General features: G+C 39.4%; 1 protein-coding gene across 2 annotated transcripts in view; it reads left to right on the top strand.

Annotated features, from left to right (window-relative positions):
- The window catches only part of nectin3b (nectin cell adhesion molecule 3b), a 34,960-nt gene that overhangs the window by 1,183 nt on the left and 18,318 nt on the right, over positions 1–15,459 (top strand). For both annotated transcript variants that reach the window (XM_008427558.3, XM_081615489.1), the window contains exons 2-5: positions 8,170–8,517; positions 10,163–10,462; positions 10,929–11,046; positions 13,178–13,329. In XM_008427558.3, the coding sequence (XP_008425780.2) occupies positions 8,170–8,517; positions 10,163–10,462; positions 10,929–11,046; positions 13,178–13,329 (918 nt within the window). The remainder of the gene's footprint in view (positions 1–8,169; positions 8,518–10,162; positions 10,463–10,928; positions 11,047–13,177; positions 13,330–15,459) is intronic.

A 15,459-nucleotide genomic window follows, 5' to 3' on the forward strand; every position in this document is an offset into this window, starting at 1 on the left:
TATCGTGCAAAAACTATGCACAATTCTAATAGATGTATGCACCATAGCTGGTCGCTGCACCCTACCGTTAGCTGGCTTGAAGGCTGTGGACAGTGCCATTGCTTTTTTTCTTTTTTTTCTGTCAGGGATAACTTAAAAAATATTATTTTACAATCTAGAGCAGATAGCCTGACTAATTTCAAGGTTTCCACCAGAAAACTTGCTAAGCCAGATGGTTAAGGCACTCGGCAGTCATTCATCCAGCGGCCCGCTGTGTTTTTGAGTGACAAAATGTTTAATGTTGACAGGAAATTTTAAAATATCACTTGATAATTATGCATTTTTGGAAGATTAATATCTAAACACAAACTATAAAGTCTTAAAAAATGCAAACGTAAAAAAAAAAAAAAAAACTTAAGTAAATAAGCTATGCTTATCCTGGTGGGGGCACAAGTAAAGCTTGGTGACCCGCCAGTATTCAAGCCATACTTGATGGGTGGTGAGCCAAATAAAAATTTAAAAAAATGCAACAGCTTTTATATTTTAATTCCTTTACAAGTTCTGCTGCCAATCATGTAAGAGTTGGGGATCTTCTGTTTCACAGTTTCTGTTTGTACCTCATAGGATCCTCCACTTGAGTGTTGTGGAGCGTTTCCTCTGCAGTCTGCAACGACCGCAGGCCTTTGTGTACTGTGCTTAGATCAATTTTGGTGAGGATTAGAAAAGTCACCCATATGTTCTTTAGCATATTATTAATATCCTGCATATCGTCTTGTTGTTAACATGAGTCATCGTTTTGTTTCAAAGCTGTTAATGAATCTGAGGGTTCAAGTTTAGGGGCAGAGATGGGCATTTTTGTAGGTCTAGTTAAAGTCTGCTGCACATTTCAATGAGAGTTTTAACCTTCTGCTTGTTTTGAATGCAAAATAGATGTGCAAACCATTCCAATTTATACAGACAAGTTGTACAGTCTTTTTCTTTCTTCCCTTTCCCCCTCCCCTTTTTTTGGTACAAAAAATGCACTCATCACTGTTTTTCTCCTCTCTTCATTGCTTTACATTCAGGTCAAAATTCTATTAAATATTGGACTGATGACAATATGTGACTGTTCCTCAACTTGAGCTGCACAGATTTAGTGAAGAAAGTCACATATTCATACGTTTTCTGCTCAGCAAAGGCTCCATCCCTCACCTGTGGAAGTTGTTAGAGGGAAGATGCCTATTTTCAGTTTGAGCAACATGTTTAAAAATGAATATAAAGCAAAAAATACAACATAGCCTGCAAAATTGATAAGATCTCTTGAAAGAGTGATGAGTAGGACAGCAAGATGCAAAGTGTATTTAGAATCCTATATTGACTTAAACCAACCCTGAAAGAGTTTGCGAATGTTGCTTTTGCAAATGCAAAGAATCGTGAGATTAAGTAATATTATCCAGCTGTTCTGTTATCTTACTGTGAAACTTACCTATTTTATGCAAACAATTTTAGCAACATAGTCACTTGTAGAGTCTGGGCAATACTAAATTCTTGGATGAATTAACCTTTTTAAGGCATGGTTAATATTTAAGAAATCTTAACTTTATAAGATTTTTAGCAGAAATCTTCACAATCTTTAAAATTTTCAAGCATCTTGCAGAACATCAGTATGTAAAAAAAACTTAGTTACTAACTGGTTAAAAAATTAGAAGTGACTAAACATCAGTTAATTTCATATTTGCTTATTTTACACCAACTATAAGTTGATATGTAATTAAAGCAGACAGTGGAAATTATATTTTTATTACCACGGAAGCTAAAATCTACAGTCTTCCTTATTGTCGCTCTTGCACGGCTAATCATCAAAAAAGGAAAATGAATGGCTCTCCTGGATTGGTTGCTTTGGAAACCCCAGCCAATAGCGTCACAAGTAGCAGAGCTCACGTAGGTCAGCTTCCCAAAATGCATTTCTTTCAAATAGTTTATGCTCTGTGGAAGAAATCCTAATAATTAGACAAATTTCTGTGAATAATTTGAAGATGGTCTCCATAAAAAAAGTCCACAAGTTAGTGAATTGGAGAATAGCGAACCGTGACTAGGCAGCGGTCCACTACATCATGAAGATTGAGTCAGTATTTTCCAACAGGTATACTCAATAAACCATTAAAACATTTCCTTAGCAGTAAGAAACTTGAAACTGTTGACACAATTTGTTCTCTGATACTTTTTCTCTCGTTGGGGCTATTATAAGAAAAATGTTGGAAATTGGTTAACATTATCCGGACATTAACACCAAAAATTTGAGAATTAGAAAAATCCTCTTGTTTTTTTCCTTTCCTATTGATTGAAAATTGTTGGGTTTTTTTTTTTTTAATAAAACAGCTCTAGGATTTTCTTTCCTAGAAAAAAATCTATATTCATCCGCAAGTATCGTAACATCCAACTGTCACCTTGCTCACTCACTGCTTGCTTCGCCGGGAGAGTGATTAGGTCATCAGGCTTAGAGTGATTCCTTCAGATGTTAAGTGTCGAGGTTAAAAAGGTATCAAACTATTCAGAGCAGGGTACTTGGTGCACTTTATTTACTTTACAAATGCATGTAAGCTACAGTTTGTACTGTTTCAATTAAAAGAAACACTTCTTTGATTAATTTTGTCCAGCTGTCGACTTTAAGTCTGTGTCTATGTCCAGCCAGAGCCAGGTATTCTGTAGTTGGTGCTTTTAATCAGTTTTCAGTTAAATTAATTCAATCCAACTCTATAACAGTCACAAAATGTCACCAAAATCACTCTGTCCCTCTAAAATCTTTCAGAAAATGGCAAAAGTGTATTGAATTGTATCGCTTGCTGAATATTGCTATATATATATAATCGTATCGTGAGATTATTGTATCACTACAGCCCTACAGTGAATGTTCATATTTGCTCTGCCTTCTCATATTCTAAGGAAGTGTGCTTTACTGCCCACCTGGTCAATACTTTGGAAGTAACCTTAGCCGTGTTGCTTTACTTGCAGCTCGGTGTGTTGCTCTAGAGTCATTCTCTACCAAAACACAATGCACATCTATGATGCGTTTTTCTGCTGGCCAAGTCTTGTTCCTCCTAAGGGATTTGCTTCTAATTAGCCACTTTGTTCTGTTTATTACAGCCATTCATAACTCTGGTCTTGACACTTGACAGCATTTAGGTAGTGAGAAAATGCTGACTCAGAAGTGACCTAACTGTTGCCTTAACAACAAAACTGCACCTAATTTAAAAAGGTTAATTGAATGCCTTTGACATTAAAAACGGATTGAGATTAGTTGGAGGCATGAGACCCGATACTCCTTCGCTGTCCTCCTTATCATTCACAACAAGCTCTGTCACTTCCACCCCAACACTATTACCACTTGTCCAGGAATCTCCACTTTCACCAAGACAAGCTGCCCTTTAGCAAGGTACACATACTAATACACTTACTGCCACATAAGTGGCGCACGTGGAGGTAATATTGACTAAAGTGAGAACAAGCCGAGTGTCCCCAAGGAGCAATTTGTCCTTGATGCCAGGACGATAATAAGTATAATCTGTTTTCTACTCTCCGTCAGTGAGACGCGGTGTGTTGAATTTGCAAACCTAACTGAACGCGTCTGGAGGTTTCTCTCTTTAGGTTATAATAAGAACTCCTCTCTTGGTCTCTGGGGGTTAGGAGGCAGGAATCACAGTCGCTGTGTCAAGACGGGAGGCACGTTGGATCAGTTGGAGGATGCTCTGATCATCATCACTCTTCTTACTGAGCTGAGGAAAACAGGGCCACGGTTATGCAAGCTTGTCATCACGTCTCCAATAAAAATTTAATTTGGTGGCTATACCTCTTCCATTTCATATTCAGTGCAGAAGAAATTCCCACTGCTATGACGGGATTCTTGCCCCCCCGATTTCCACCATTCAGTAAGGCTCGTAATTGGCTTTTTGCAAAAGGAAGTGGATCACTTGCTCCGTATTGTTTTGTTGTTTCAAGCTGGATTTAGGTTTGGCATTTCTGTGCATTCACTGGCTAAACAAACGTTGAGCTGTTAGTGTCTAGGAGGTATTTGGCTTAACCCACTTGGCGAGGGACAAGCAAGATTACAGATCGGTTTACAGTCCACTACACTGGCATTTTACCTTTTTTTTCCCATTTGTGGGGGAATGGAGGCAAGTTCAACACTGTGAACTAAAGAAAGGAAATGAATATTTGAATGAACCTACCTTTAAATGCCAACGTACAAGTAAATGAAAAATATAATGCATTAAAACATATATGTGGCATAAAGCTTGAGCCGAAATCACATAAAATGCACGTAAAACATGAAGTAATAAAGCAGATTTTAGGTTTTATGGCGAAGCTGCCAGAAGTGATGTTTTCAGTCCTGATGCATATGCTGCCACCCGCTTTAGTGTCCAATTATCTGAGCGTTTAAATGGTTCAGACCAGGCCAGAAACTCTGAAATGTCTGTATGTCACAGCAAGTGTAAGAGTTTTTTGAATATTCAGTGTTTTTAACAAATGTTTATTATATTGATTGTCCACCAATGGTGATAAAAATCAGTTACTTTTATTTTGACCAGCTCTGAGCAGGTCAACTTGTGAAAAATCAGATATTTGTTTTCTCTTCTTGTTGCAAACTGATAGAGCAAAAAGAGAGTTATCCTATTATAAATGGATAAAAATATTTTTAATATATATAAAAAAAAAAAAGTCCGGTGAAGGTTGGATGCACACTTTGAAACTGCTGCTACCTTCAAGGACCATGCAGCACACTTTTACTGATTAATGCCTGATGTATTTAATTGTTGAATGAGTGCAAGTCTACAGAAATGGACCAAATTTGTCATAAAAGTTTTTTAAATTTTATTGAAGTAAAGGAAATCTGTTGTACATAAACGTATGTGAACAAGTACAAGTTGGCCTTTTAAAACGAGGCCAGAGTTCTTGTTGCAAAGTGATTTAATGTTGACGGATAAACTTTAATTGGAAAAACTAACTGCTAACATGAACATAAAGCCCTTAACACATTTTAAACGCGCTTCTTTTTAACAGTTTTGCAATAATCAGAATATTTTCTAAAACCACTTTCTCTGGATTAAAATTTAATAGGTTCCAGAGATGTATTGGGGTTTATAGCACTGACACAAAAATCAACAATAAAATTATTTGTTTTACTAACCACTGTGTACTCTGAAAGGCCAGAACATGGACGGTGATCTTCATCGGCTTTGGTGCAGCGTGGCATTGGAAAGTATCGGACTCTGGTATTCATGCGGTTATTACTCTGACACATCCTGTTCTCAGTAAGATGAGATTTACATGTCTGGGTCAGTCTAAATCAGAAATGAGATCTGCATTGAAGGAATAACAATTTCACAGCCAAGTAAAGTCACACTGTCACTACTGTTGACACTACGGCGAAGGTTTTGAAGACTTCCTTGGCAGATCAGTCCGAGAGAATACACAATATTAACATTTGTAACGCCAATCGAAAGTGATTGGTATTGCTTTAAAAATAGGGACACTTGCACTTTGCGCTTTGCTTTCAGGAAAATTTCCACCGACTGTGCCGGTTTCTGAAGACCTGCTCCTTTGTAGATTGAGGTTGGTCAACGACTGAACTGTTTTTGGCAAAACAACAGAAGAATATTTGGAGTCTGTTCCCAACCGAGTGCAGCCGATTTCAATTTGCAGTGATGTTTTCCTCTTGACAGCTTGTTACAGTTAGGGATTTAATGAAAGACTTGAAGTGTGTGATTGTTGCTCGATGCATTTTATTATGTTAATATTCTAATTCCTGTTTTTGTATTTAAAGCTGTTTCTCCTCGATGCGCTCCTGCCTCTCCTCTCCCTCAGCCTTCTTTTCTTCTCTTAATGATGATGTCATCGTGTTAGCATATCACTTCCCTTCCTTCCCCTTTTTTTTTTTTTCCTACCAGATGCAGTCTGTTCTCGTCATTTGGACTTTCCTCAGCGTAGCGTTGAGCTCCTACATTTCAGTCTTAGAGCATTTCTGCCTCGTGTAGGTAGCAGAGTGCATGGGTTGGTTATATTTGGACAAAAGACGTACACAAAGTCTGATTATAATTCCTGAATTCAGGTCAGTAGGAGGGAGACTTTTTTTTTTTTTTTTTTGTGATTGAGACCACTTAGTCTTCATGTAAGCTGTGTGGTATTTGTTCTAACCCCCAATTCTTGCATTGGTTAAGACATTTTTAAACTGATGCCAGAATATGTCAGAGGGTTCGGATATAAAATGGACTTGGACATCAAAAATGCACTTCTCCCTGATATTTTTGACTTTTCCTTTTCAAGTATTTAAAGTATTATATTGCAGTGGTTTTGGATGAGGTTTAGTGCTCGGTTCAGTACTGAATGTTTTATCTATAGTCCAAGCTTTTCTTCTAGTCATTGACTGGACAACATGCACGCATACACTAATACACATAAATTAGGTCTTTTATTTTCTTTTTTTATCATTTGTTCTCAGAGGAATGGTATATCTTACAAATAAAAGTAAATAAATTATACTCTGATCCATATTTGAGATCTCAGGATCATGACCAGCATTTTATTTTGTTTTGTAGATGATTTTATAAAAATCTACCATTCCAAGTTTCAGCTGGTGTAGCTGGCTAAACTATAAATGAAAATGTAATGCTTCGTATTGTTTTATGTTTGTGGAAAAAATACTTCAGAAAGATGACCCAAAATTTAAATATTTTTTAAATTTTGTTGTGCACTATATCATGGTTTTTTTTCAGGTAAAACAATGTCTAAATAATGTTATTACAGTAGAAAAGAATCTGGTTTGCAGCTGTTAAACAATTCATTAAGCTATTGTAAATGTAATTGAAACTAGAAACATTTAAACATAGTTCTGCAGGTAGACAAACCAAAGGCAAAATAAGAAACTGACTTTGTAATCTGTCCTTTGTATCATGGATTGTAAACGCAATAAGCACTAGGAGCATTCATCCCAGGGATTTCTTAATGAATGACGCTCCTCTCAACAACTCAGGATTTGTTCGTCTTTTTGAAATCTATCGTTCTGTTTGGAGGAAACTTAAGAACGATAACTTTGCTCTCATTGGTTCAGTTTTCCGTTTGTGGTCGTCTAGCCCCCATGTAGCATCCTCAATGAAATAGCTGACATGCTTGCTTATAAGTCTTGTTTATTTACCAACAACTTCCACACTAAAGATTGTTTATTGAAATTTTGTAGCGCTTTTATTTGGGTGGGGGGAGAAAAAGCTGATTTGCAGATTTATGACCATTCAGTTAACAATCTGGTATGGCTGCCATAAAAGTCATCAATAATTGGGCTCCAGTTGATTTCTACCTACTATAATTTCTTGGTGAAGGCTTCAACCTCACAGCATGGTGTGGCATTAGCATTTTCTCCTGTTGGTTTGGTACTACTGCAGTCAAAAGCATTTATGACCTGAAGAAAGTCCCACTCAGGTGCCCATTACCCAGCACAACGAAATGAGACCGTTGAGAAATTTGTGAGGAAACGTATTTGTTGGAGGAAACGAAAAGTTTCTCATTCAGAATGAGTTATGCAGCTATAGTCATGAATGGATTTTCACCAATACTGTTCATTTTTATCCCAGCAGATAAAAACGTTTTTAATCACTGAGGTGTATTATGGCTGTTGCCTTTTAAATAGTCTCATCTTCAGTGAAAGGAAAAAAAAACGTACTGCAGCCTTTTCTGCTGCCGTTTTCTAAGTCAGTGAAATATTACACTTTTTAGGGAACAAAAAAAATAAATACTACCGCGGTCTTGCCAAGTTCTTGAAGTCTGTTCAAAAAAATCTAATTTACAGAAGTTTAAGACTTAATTGCCCAGGATTTGGGCTTCCTGACATTAATCTGTTTCCGAGAGTCATTTGTTTACGCAAAGATTAATCAATTTAAATCGTTTTTATTCAATTCTATGGATCGGCTTCCAAAACAAATACATAAATCTAAGGGGAAGCTTTCAAATGTCAATAAAATAATTTGTGGTCCAAGTTAAACCAGGAGAATATTATCATTTAATTAAACAGTGGACTGTAATTTGGATTGAGAATGTGAAAAACACTTTACAAAATAAGAAACAAAAGTATATTCCTGAATTATGGTTAATTATTAAAGTTTCTAAGCATTTTGTGATTGAAGGCGGGTTGCGGCTAACTTGCGTTTTGTGTCCTCTTGGCAGGTGCTGTGTGCAGTCAGGTGGTGGTGCCTCAGAGAGTGAGTGCCGTGCTGGGAAAGAATGTGACTTTAGACTGCCGGGTGGAGGTTGGCACAAACCTGACTCTGACTCAGAGTTCCTGGGAGCGCCGCCTGCCTTCAGGCTCCGTAACCGTGGCGGTCTACAACCCCGAGCTTGGTACTTTCATCCCGCCGGAGTACATCAACCGCTTGCATTTCCGGTCACCGTCCTCTCGCGATGCCACCATCGTGCTGGAAAACGTGGGCTTCTCAGACGTGGGGATCTACACCTGTAAGGTGGCTACGTTTCCTCTGGGAAACACCCAGGCCTCCACCACCATCAGTGTGCTTGGTACGTATCGTATCGTAACATTAACATTGTTCTGTAGACTCCGTCACACGTGTCTGACACTCTTTATTAGCCGGTGCCGTATTGTTCCACATTCTATGAATAATTTAACAAATATAAACAGCAGCAGTTTGGGAAAGATTGCTTCGCCACCTCTGTTAATTCTTGACTTTAGGATTTCCATTTTAACCCAATTTAATTTGGGTTTTGGACGTCTCGTTCCAATCCCAAATATGTGATTAAGTTCCTAATGCATTTTTAAGTAGTTGGTATTGGAGTCGCTGACAAGCTCAACTCCTCATATCTGTAGTTGATGGAAAGTCATTTTTATGCCTGCTGCACCTTCAGTGAGCCCTGCAGTCAGCAGGTTTTACAAATCACAGGAAAATCTTCTTTTCTTTTCTGCACAGCTTCCAGAACTGCATCCCATGCCGTGCTCTTAACTTTTGTAGTTTCCTAGGGAACAGACAAAAGTTATGTCAAGACTTAGGCCAACTTTTAAACTGAATTTGCCTTAAGGACGCTCCAGTTCTCTAAAGAATAAAGATTGACGACTCAATGTGTAAATCTGAAAGGCTCCATTTGTTTTAAAAGATGATATTTCCATGTAAATGTAACCAGTTCAGTGATGCACAAAGTTGTTGGCTTTATGGTTCAGTATTTAAGACAAAGCGAATCAAATGTTTACAATCTCAGTTTGAATCGTCATGATCTCCGTGTGACTGAAACATTTCTGAATGTTTTTTACTGCAGGACGAGGCCACATAAATCTGATCAGAACTTTTCACAGTTGCTCTATAGAGAAAATTACGATCAGTGGACAAAGTGACAGAATGGCTCAAGAATTTACAAAATAACTGAGCGCCAAATTTCCACATTCCTCATGGAGTTACATCTGTACATGATGCCTGGCCAATCAGATTGACTCTCAAAGTGCTTGCACATTTTGAAGCACAGAAGAGCTGCGAGTTGACAAACGAGCAACAGAGGAGAAAAGAAACTAAGAGTTTCCTTTTATGCAGGAAGTGATAGATTTCTAAAAATCACAATGGATTAATGAGCCAACTAAATGCATTTAAAGTAAAATCAGTTTTTAAATGGTTTGCATGGACTAGTGTTGATGTCTTTATATAGCTTTCTTTTCAGAGCATATTTAGCAAGACATCTTTGGAGTAAGTCATCTACCTGTAAAACATTTTTTTCCCATAACTCCTTGCTGCTAAGGGAAAACCTTAAGAGCAAAGACAGAGGAACAGAAATCCTGCCGCTCAGGAAGCTCCAGTTTAGTCGGGGTCTACTACCGATCTGTGCATCAGAGTCATTTGTTCAGGTTGTGAGCAATAACAAGTTCAAGGGCTGTGTTTTCAATTTTGCTGAGGGGATTACCCATTTTTCATTTGGGCCAGAAGTTGTCACTGCACAGAGACGCTGCGTGCGCATCCACCCTGTGCGCTTTTTTACCAAACACATCATAAAGGGGGATGGAGACGCCTATTAAAGCTGTTATTGTTTTGTGTGGTGGAATGCATGAAGTATTGAAGTTGATAGTTCAGTAATGACGAAAGTTAAATAAACGGCATAATAAAGCCTTGATGCTGTTGGTAGAATTGGTTTTATTTAGCTTTTTCTCTGGCCGTGTGTTGAACAGTGGAGCCAAAGGTCTACGTTTCCGCCGGCTCGGCCGCTCTGATCGACGGGGGCAACGACACCGTGGTGGCCACCTGCATCGCCGAGCGAGCTCGGCCCCCTGCTGAGGTGTCTTGGGAGTCCAACCTTTTCGGCCAGTCAGAGGTGCAGCTGTTCGACGACGTCAACGGCACCACCAGCACACAGGTGCGCTACATCTGGCAGCCGACGCGCCACGTCCAGGGCCACGGTCTGACCTGCGTGGTCCGTCACCCGGCGCTGCAGAGCGACTTCAGGATCCCCTACGAGCTCAACGTGCAGTGTAGGTTTCCATACAATCGTCTGGATTAAGACGGATACTGATATTAATCTAAAACTGTCATTACTGGGTTAAGAAGAAGCTGCAATTCTGCGAGTACAGCAACAGCTTTGTTTTCCTTTTTTGCTTTCTGACTAAGCAGTTTTTCTCGTTTTATCCTCACTGTTAATATTGTCGGCATAATTTAAACTAGCAATTCATTAAGTCTAATATTTTGAATTTTTAGACACTTGCACACAAGGGCAAGATGACAACATTGTATAAAATGGAGCACCCAAACGGGGACTTTATGCTAATTTTGAATTGGAAAACCACAGCAATCTCAGCTCCAGAATCATCATTACAGCATATCAGAAATGGTTCTTATATTTTAAAATTGATATTGAAACCATGCCAATATATTTTGCTCAAAAACTGTGGAAATTATTGAACAAAGTTGTGTTTTAAACATGTTTTCCTCCCGCTGCAGTTGCTCCTGATATCTCCGTTGTGGGGTATGACGGGGACTGGTATGTGGGCCGAGAGAACGTTCAGATGACATGCAAAGCCAACGCCAACCCACCGGCTCATCACTTCAGATGGATCAGGTGTGTGTTTCTGTTTAAACTCAATAAGCTTTTTTTTTTTTCATTATTTTTCCTGGCCCAATGTAAGGAAATCTAAATCTTTCCATCTTGTAGCACAAGATTTGGTTGCACTTTGTGGCGTTTCTGCATATGCTCTCAACTCTGCTGACAGTTTCCTTCTATGCTCCTTTTAGTCCTGTATGTTTCATAAGCTTAACCTTAAACGCACAGCCTTTGTAGGATGTTGAGGTTGAGTAAATTGGTTCAAAATGACAGCCAACACAGGAAAGCATTCACTTACAAAGAGGAGAACATCAGCTGTCGCATCAATTCCTATCTAAAGGCTTTACTGAAGAGCTTTCTATAAAAGTGTAGCATAAAAAAACGTGTTTTAGTTTTCAGAAAATAAGTTTGAAATTTTGCATTAAACTCTAACCTGTTTACAATCATAAAGGAACACATTTGTGTCTATTCTGACATAAATATTACCAGTTTATCTGCAGCAGATAACTTTTGGGATAAAGATGAAACCCAGCCACACAATTATGCTAACGGTAGGTCAGAGTGAATTTAGTGATATTAATGTTGATTTTAAAGTGTTGGTATAGAATATTTAGAGTGAGCTTTGGTGGCTGTCCAGACTTATTCCTGTTTGTTTAGACTGGGAACCAGTATCTCATCTGTCCATTCTGCAGATAAGATGCTGGTTGCCACAAAACCACAGCAAAGTGGAAGGAAAACATTTTTAAAAATAACTATAAGTCCAGAAGTCTATGTGCGTTTACTCTATGCCTTCTTTTTCCAATATCTGTGAATAAAATCCGGGATCTCGACAGGACCTGAACAGACGGTGAGAGCAGAATGGATCGAAATCCAAATAGGAATCAATGTTCAGATGTAACTGCAGTAAAAACAGGATCTGAAGCGTATGCACTACTTTGTTCATCAAATAAAATCCCAGGAAGTTGTTTCTGGTTTTAATTTGATGTGAAAAACTTCAAGTTGCCTGTCCTTTTGTGAATGGCCTCCTGAATGAGGCTCATGCTGCTGCTTCGAATTCTTACTATAGCGTGATACAAATTTCCTGGTGGAGTGTAGATGAAAGCAGTGCTTAGGCTCAAAGTAACTTGCGTCTCCCTAAAAGTGAGCTCACTGTGTCTGACAACAAACAGAGCCTGGTCTCTATTCTTGGCAGGCCTCTGCTTACTGCAGGGAGGTGCCTCCAAATGCATAAAACCGATATGAAACTTCTCTTAAATGGTTTTTGCGTGTCTTGTCTTCTCGTGGTGCCCTGGGCAACATCCCTCGTGACTCGTATTAAAACCTGCCACTGCCTCAAAGCAAATTAAAGCTGCAGTACGTAGCAGCTTCTATTAAAAAAATAAGTTTTAACATGTTGAAATTATCCCCATGTCGTGACGGTATAATATGAGACAGATAATCTGTGAAAAGAACAATATCCTCCACCTCCACCCTGTGCTGTCTGAAGAAATGCACCGCTCCCTGTCACAAACAATCGGATCCAGGAGGACTGTCTCAGCGCTGTCAATCACCCTCGTGAACTCGCTTCTCAATCTGCTAACGGCGGAGAAAGAACTCATCCTTACAGGAAAACTGTTTACGTCGGTGGCTACGCTAACTAGCCTGAGCATTTGTGACACTGACGCTGCTGATGGAGAGAAGCTGTAGCGTAACAGAGGTGGGGTGTGAGCAACATGCACATTGCCATGATCAACAGCGCTAAGACTGTTGATCATGCCACCAGTCTTAGCGGTTGACATGATCAACCGCTAAGACTGTTAGCGATCTTAGCGGTTGACCGCTAACAGGTGGGGTGGGGTGTGAGCAGCATGCACATTGCCATGATCGACAGCACCAAGACTCTCCTCCTGGGAGAAGACAGAGGAGCTCCACTTTATTTTATTTTTTTCAGATTGTTTCATTATTCTACAGTCACAACATAGTGACAGTTTCAACGGATAAGTAAAAATATATATATTTTTCATAAAAGTTGCACACTGCAGTTTTTACAAGCTACAGAAACCTATAAAACTCTTCTTCAGATTAAGATCAGCTTTGATTACTAGTTTCTGCTGGTGATTTGTTTTTCGCCTCATCTCTGATGCTCTTCCCTTCTGTGTGCGTTTTGCAGATTGGACAGTGAAATGCCAGACGGCGTGGAAACGAGGAACAGCACGTTGCTTTTCCTGCGTCCCCTTCATCGGAATGACTCTGGCGTTTACAGGTGCGAGGTTGCCAACAACATTAACCTCCGCAGTCGAGATGTGCGCATCCTCATACAAGGTGAGCCGAGTTTATAGACAGGAACACAGCTGACTCCCAGGAAGCTCTGTGCATGCGTGTTCGTCATTGAGGGCATGACACTGACCTTGTCCTTCGAGCTGAAATGTGACACTGTGCCACTCTGAAGCTTTGTGTACCAACTGAGCGTATGAAGCAATCTGTGATACTGTGTGCTGGAAATTATCTCAGATTTGGACCTAGCTGCATGCAGATTAGCCGTGATTAGCATGAGGCCTCCAGATGTTCAAACAGGGAGTCCCTAGGTCAAACAGCTGGCATTACTTAATTCCTCTTAAAGACCACAGTGCACTGCTTTTCTGCTCTGTCCTGTTGACTTGATGCTGAGGTATGTCGTATCTCTGATGTGCATTGTGAGCATGCTCCTCTGGCCTCTCCAAGTCTCTCTCGCCTGTGGAAACTCTCGTCTTGAATGAATCTCAAAGCTGTGATTATGTTTTTTTTTCCTTTTTAAGTTCCTTTCCTTCTTGTGTTTCTTTTATTTCTGCATGTGTCATGCAAGTAAGAAGCAAAAGCCTGCAGCCTCACTGTGAGATGATGTCCCAGATTCATAAAACATTAACTAGTCCTTTTCAACTCCTATTTATTATTTATCATCCATATTTCATTTTCCTTTGAGAGGACCTGTACGTGCGTGTTTTGTGTGTGCACGTGTCGGTGTTCCCTTCGCTGTATGTGTCGTTGTGGGTTTGCTCGTCTCGTTGTAGAGTTTACACTCTTGAAGACAACAAACCTCTGGGTTCATGTTTCAGGTCTCTAAGCTGGGAGTCTTTGCCTCACATTTGGCCCTGCACTGAAGTTACAGTATCAAAGTGATTTTTTATTTTTTTTTCCATTACTTTAGCTGCTTGTGATTATAGCCTTTGGGTTGCCTGTCTGTGGGTATAACCACTAACCCACTTTCCATAAGGAGGGTTTTCTCCGGTGTGGGGAAAGTATACACACAAAATAGGGGTTTGAAAATGATTACATATGTGCGCTCATGATTAGATATCCAGGTGCAAGGGATGACACATACTAGTCCTTTTAAATGTAGTAAAAGTTGTTTTTTTTTAAATAACGTTTTTTTTGGGGGGGGGGTTGTAATACTCCTTTGTGTAACAGTTTTAAAATCTTTAAATTTCTCTAGTTTGTGACTCTTTGTCTCATAGTACCTCTAACCTGGAGCCAATGGTGCTAGAGGGAGAGCAGCATTAATATAATGTTGTTAGAAAGGAACGTCGAATAAAGAGAATAACAGTTTGGTTTGCTTTTCTCTGCAGACGTAGCCAGAATTTGGCCAGTGATCAGTCAACTCATTTCCAGCTTGACTGGATCTGACTAGTGGCCAGCCGGTCAAAAAAACGTAAAAATCCCCCAAAAGGTTTGAGGGGTCAACACAACGCATTTATTAATAACACTCTTCAGTGTGAATGTTGTTACTGAGTGAAGACTCAAACTCATGTTCAGAGTCTCTAAGGTTGCATGTAGGAAATTGGACTGGAAGTGTAATTGTGTAAATTTAAAGCGGAACACTGCAATAATGGTGTTAATTATGATCAACCTATTTTTGCTTTTGACTCTATTCTTTTCCATCATAAAAATAGAACCACTCTTTTTTTATCTTAAGCATCTCGACCTTTTTGTGCCTGAAGTTTAATCTCTGCATAATTGTAAATTTGTGTTAACGGTCCAGGAAAACATTGGACGCCGGCAGGCAGCCGGTTGTGGTTGCGGCGTCACACACTTTGATATTGCAAAGCATATTGCCATTCACTGTACTGTGCAGCTCGAGTAGGAAGCTATTTAAAACTGAACAGCATTTTCTATTTTCTGCTGTTCATTCAGAGCTAAACTTTAGCGAGCGCTGGTCATTTCGCTCCTTCATCATTTCATGCTTTTGCAGTTTTAGCAGTTCTGCTCCCGTAAAGGAGCAGTCTACCATAGGACATAGATCCATACTTACCTAGGGGATGTTTTGTTGAATTGGCAAAAAAGCAATCTGAGCCACAGTCGACTTCAGGGGATATTAGAAAAGGCTGAATGTATTACAGTCTTTCTTTGGAGGGTTCGACCTCTGTTACGGGACATGCTGGGTTTAGAAATATTACCAATGTTTTAGAACCATCTACA

This window comes from Poecilia reticulata, chromosome 14 (assembly GCF_904066995.2).
Source record: "Poecilia reticulata chromosome 14, P_reticulata-male-v2, whole genome shotgun sequence".
NCBI lineage: Eukaryota > Metazoa > Chordata > Actinopteri > Cyprinodontiformes > Poeciliidae > Poecilia > Poecilia reticulata.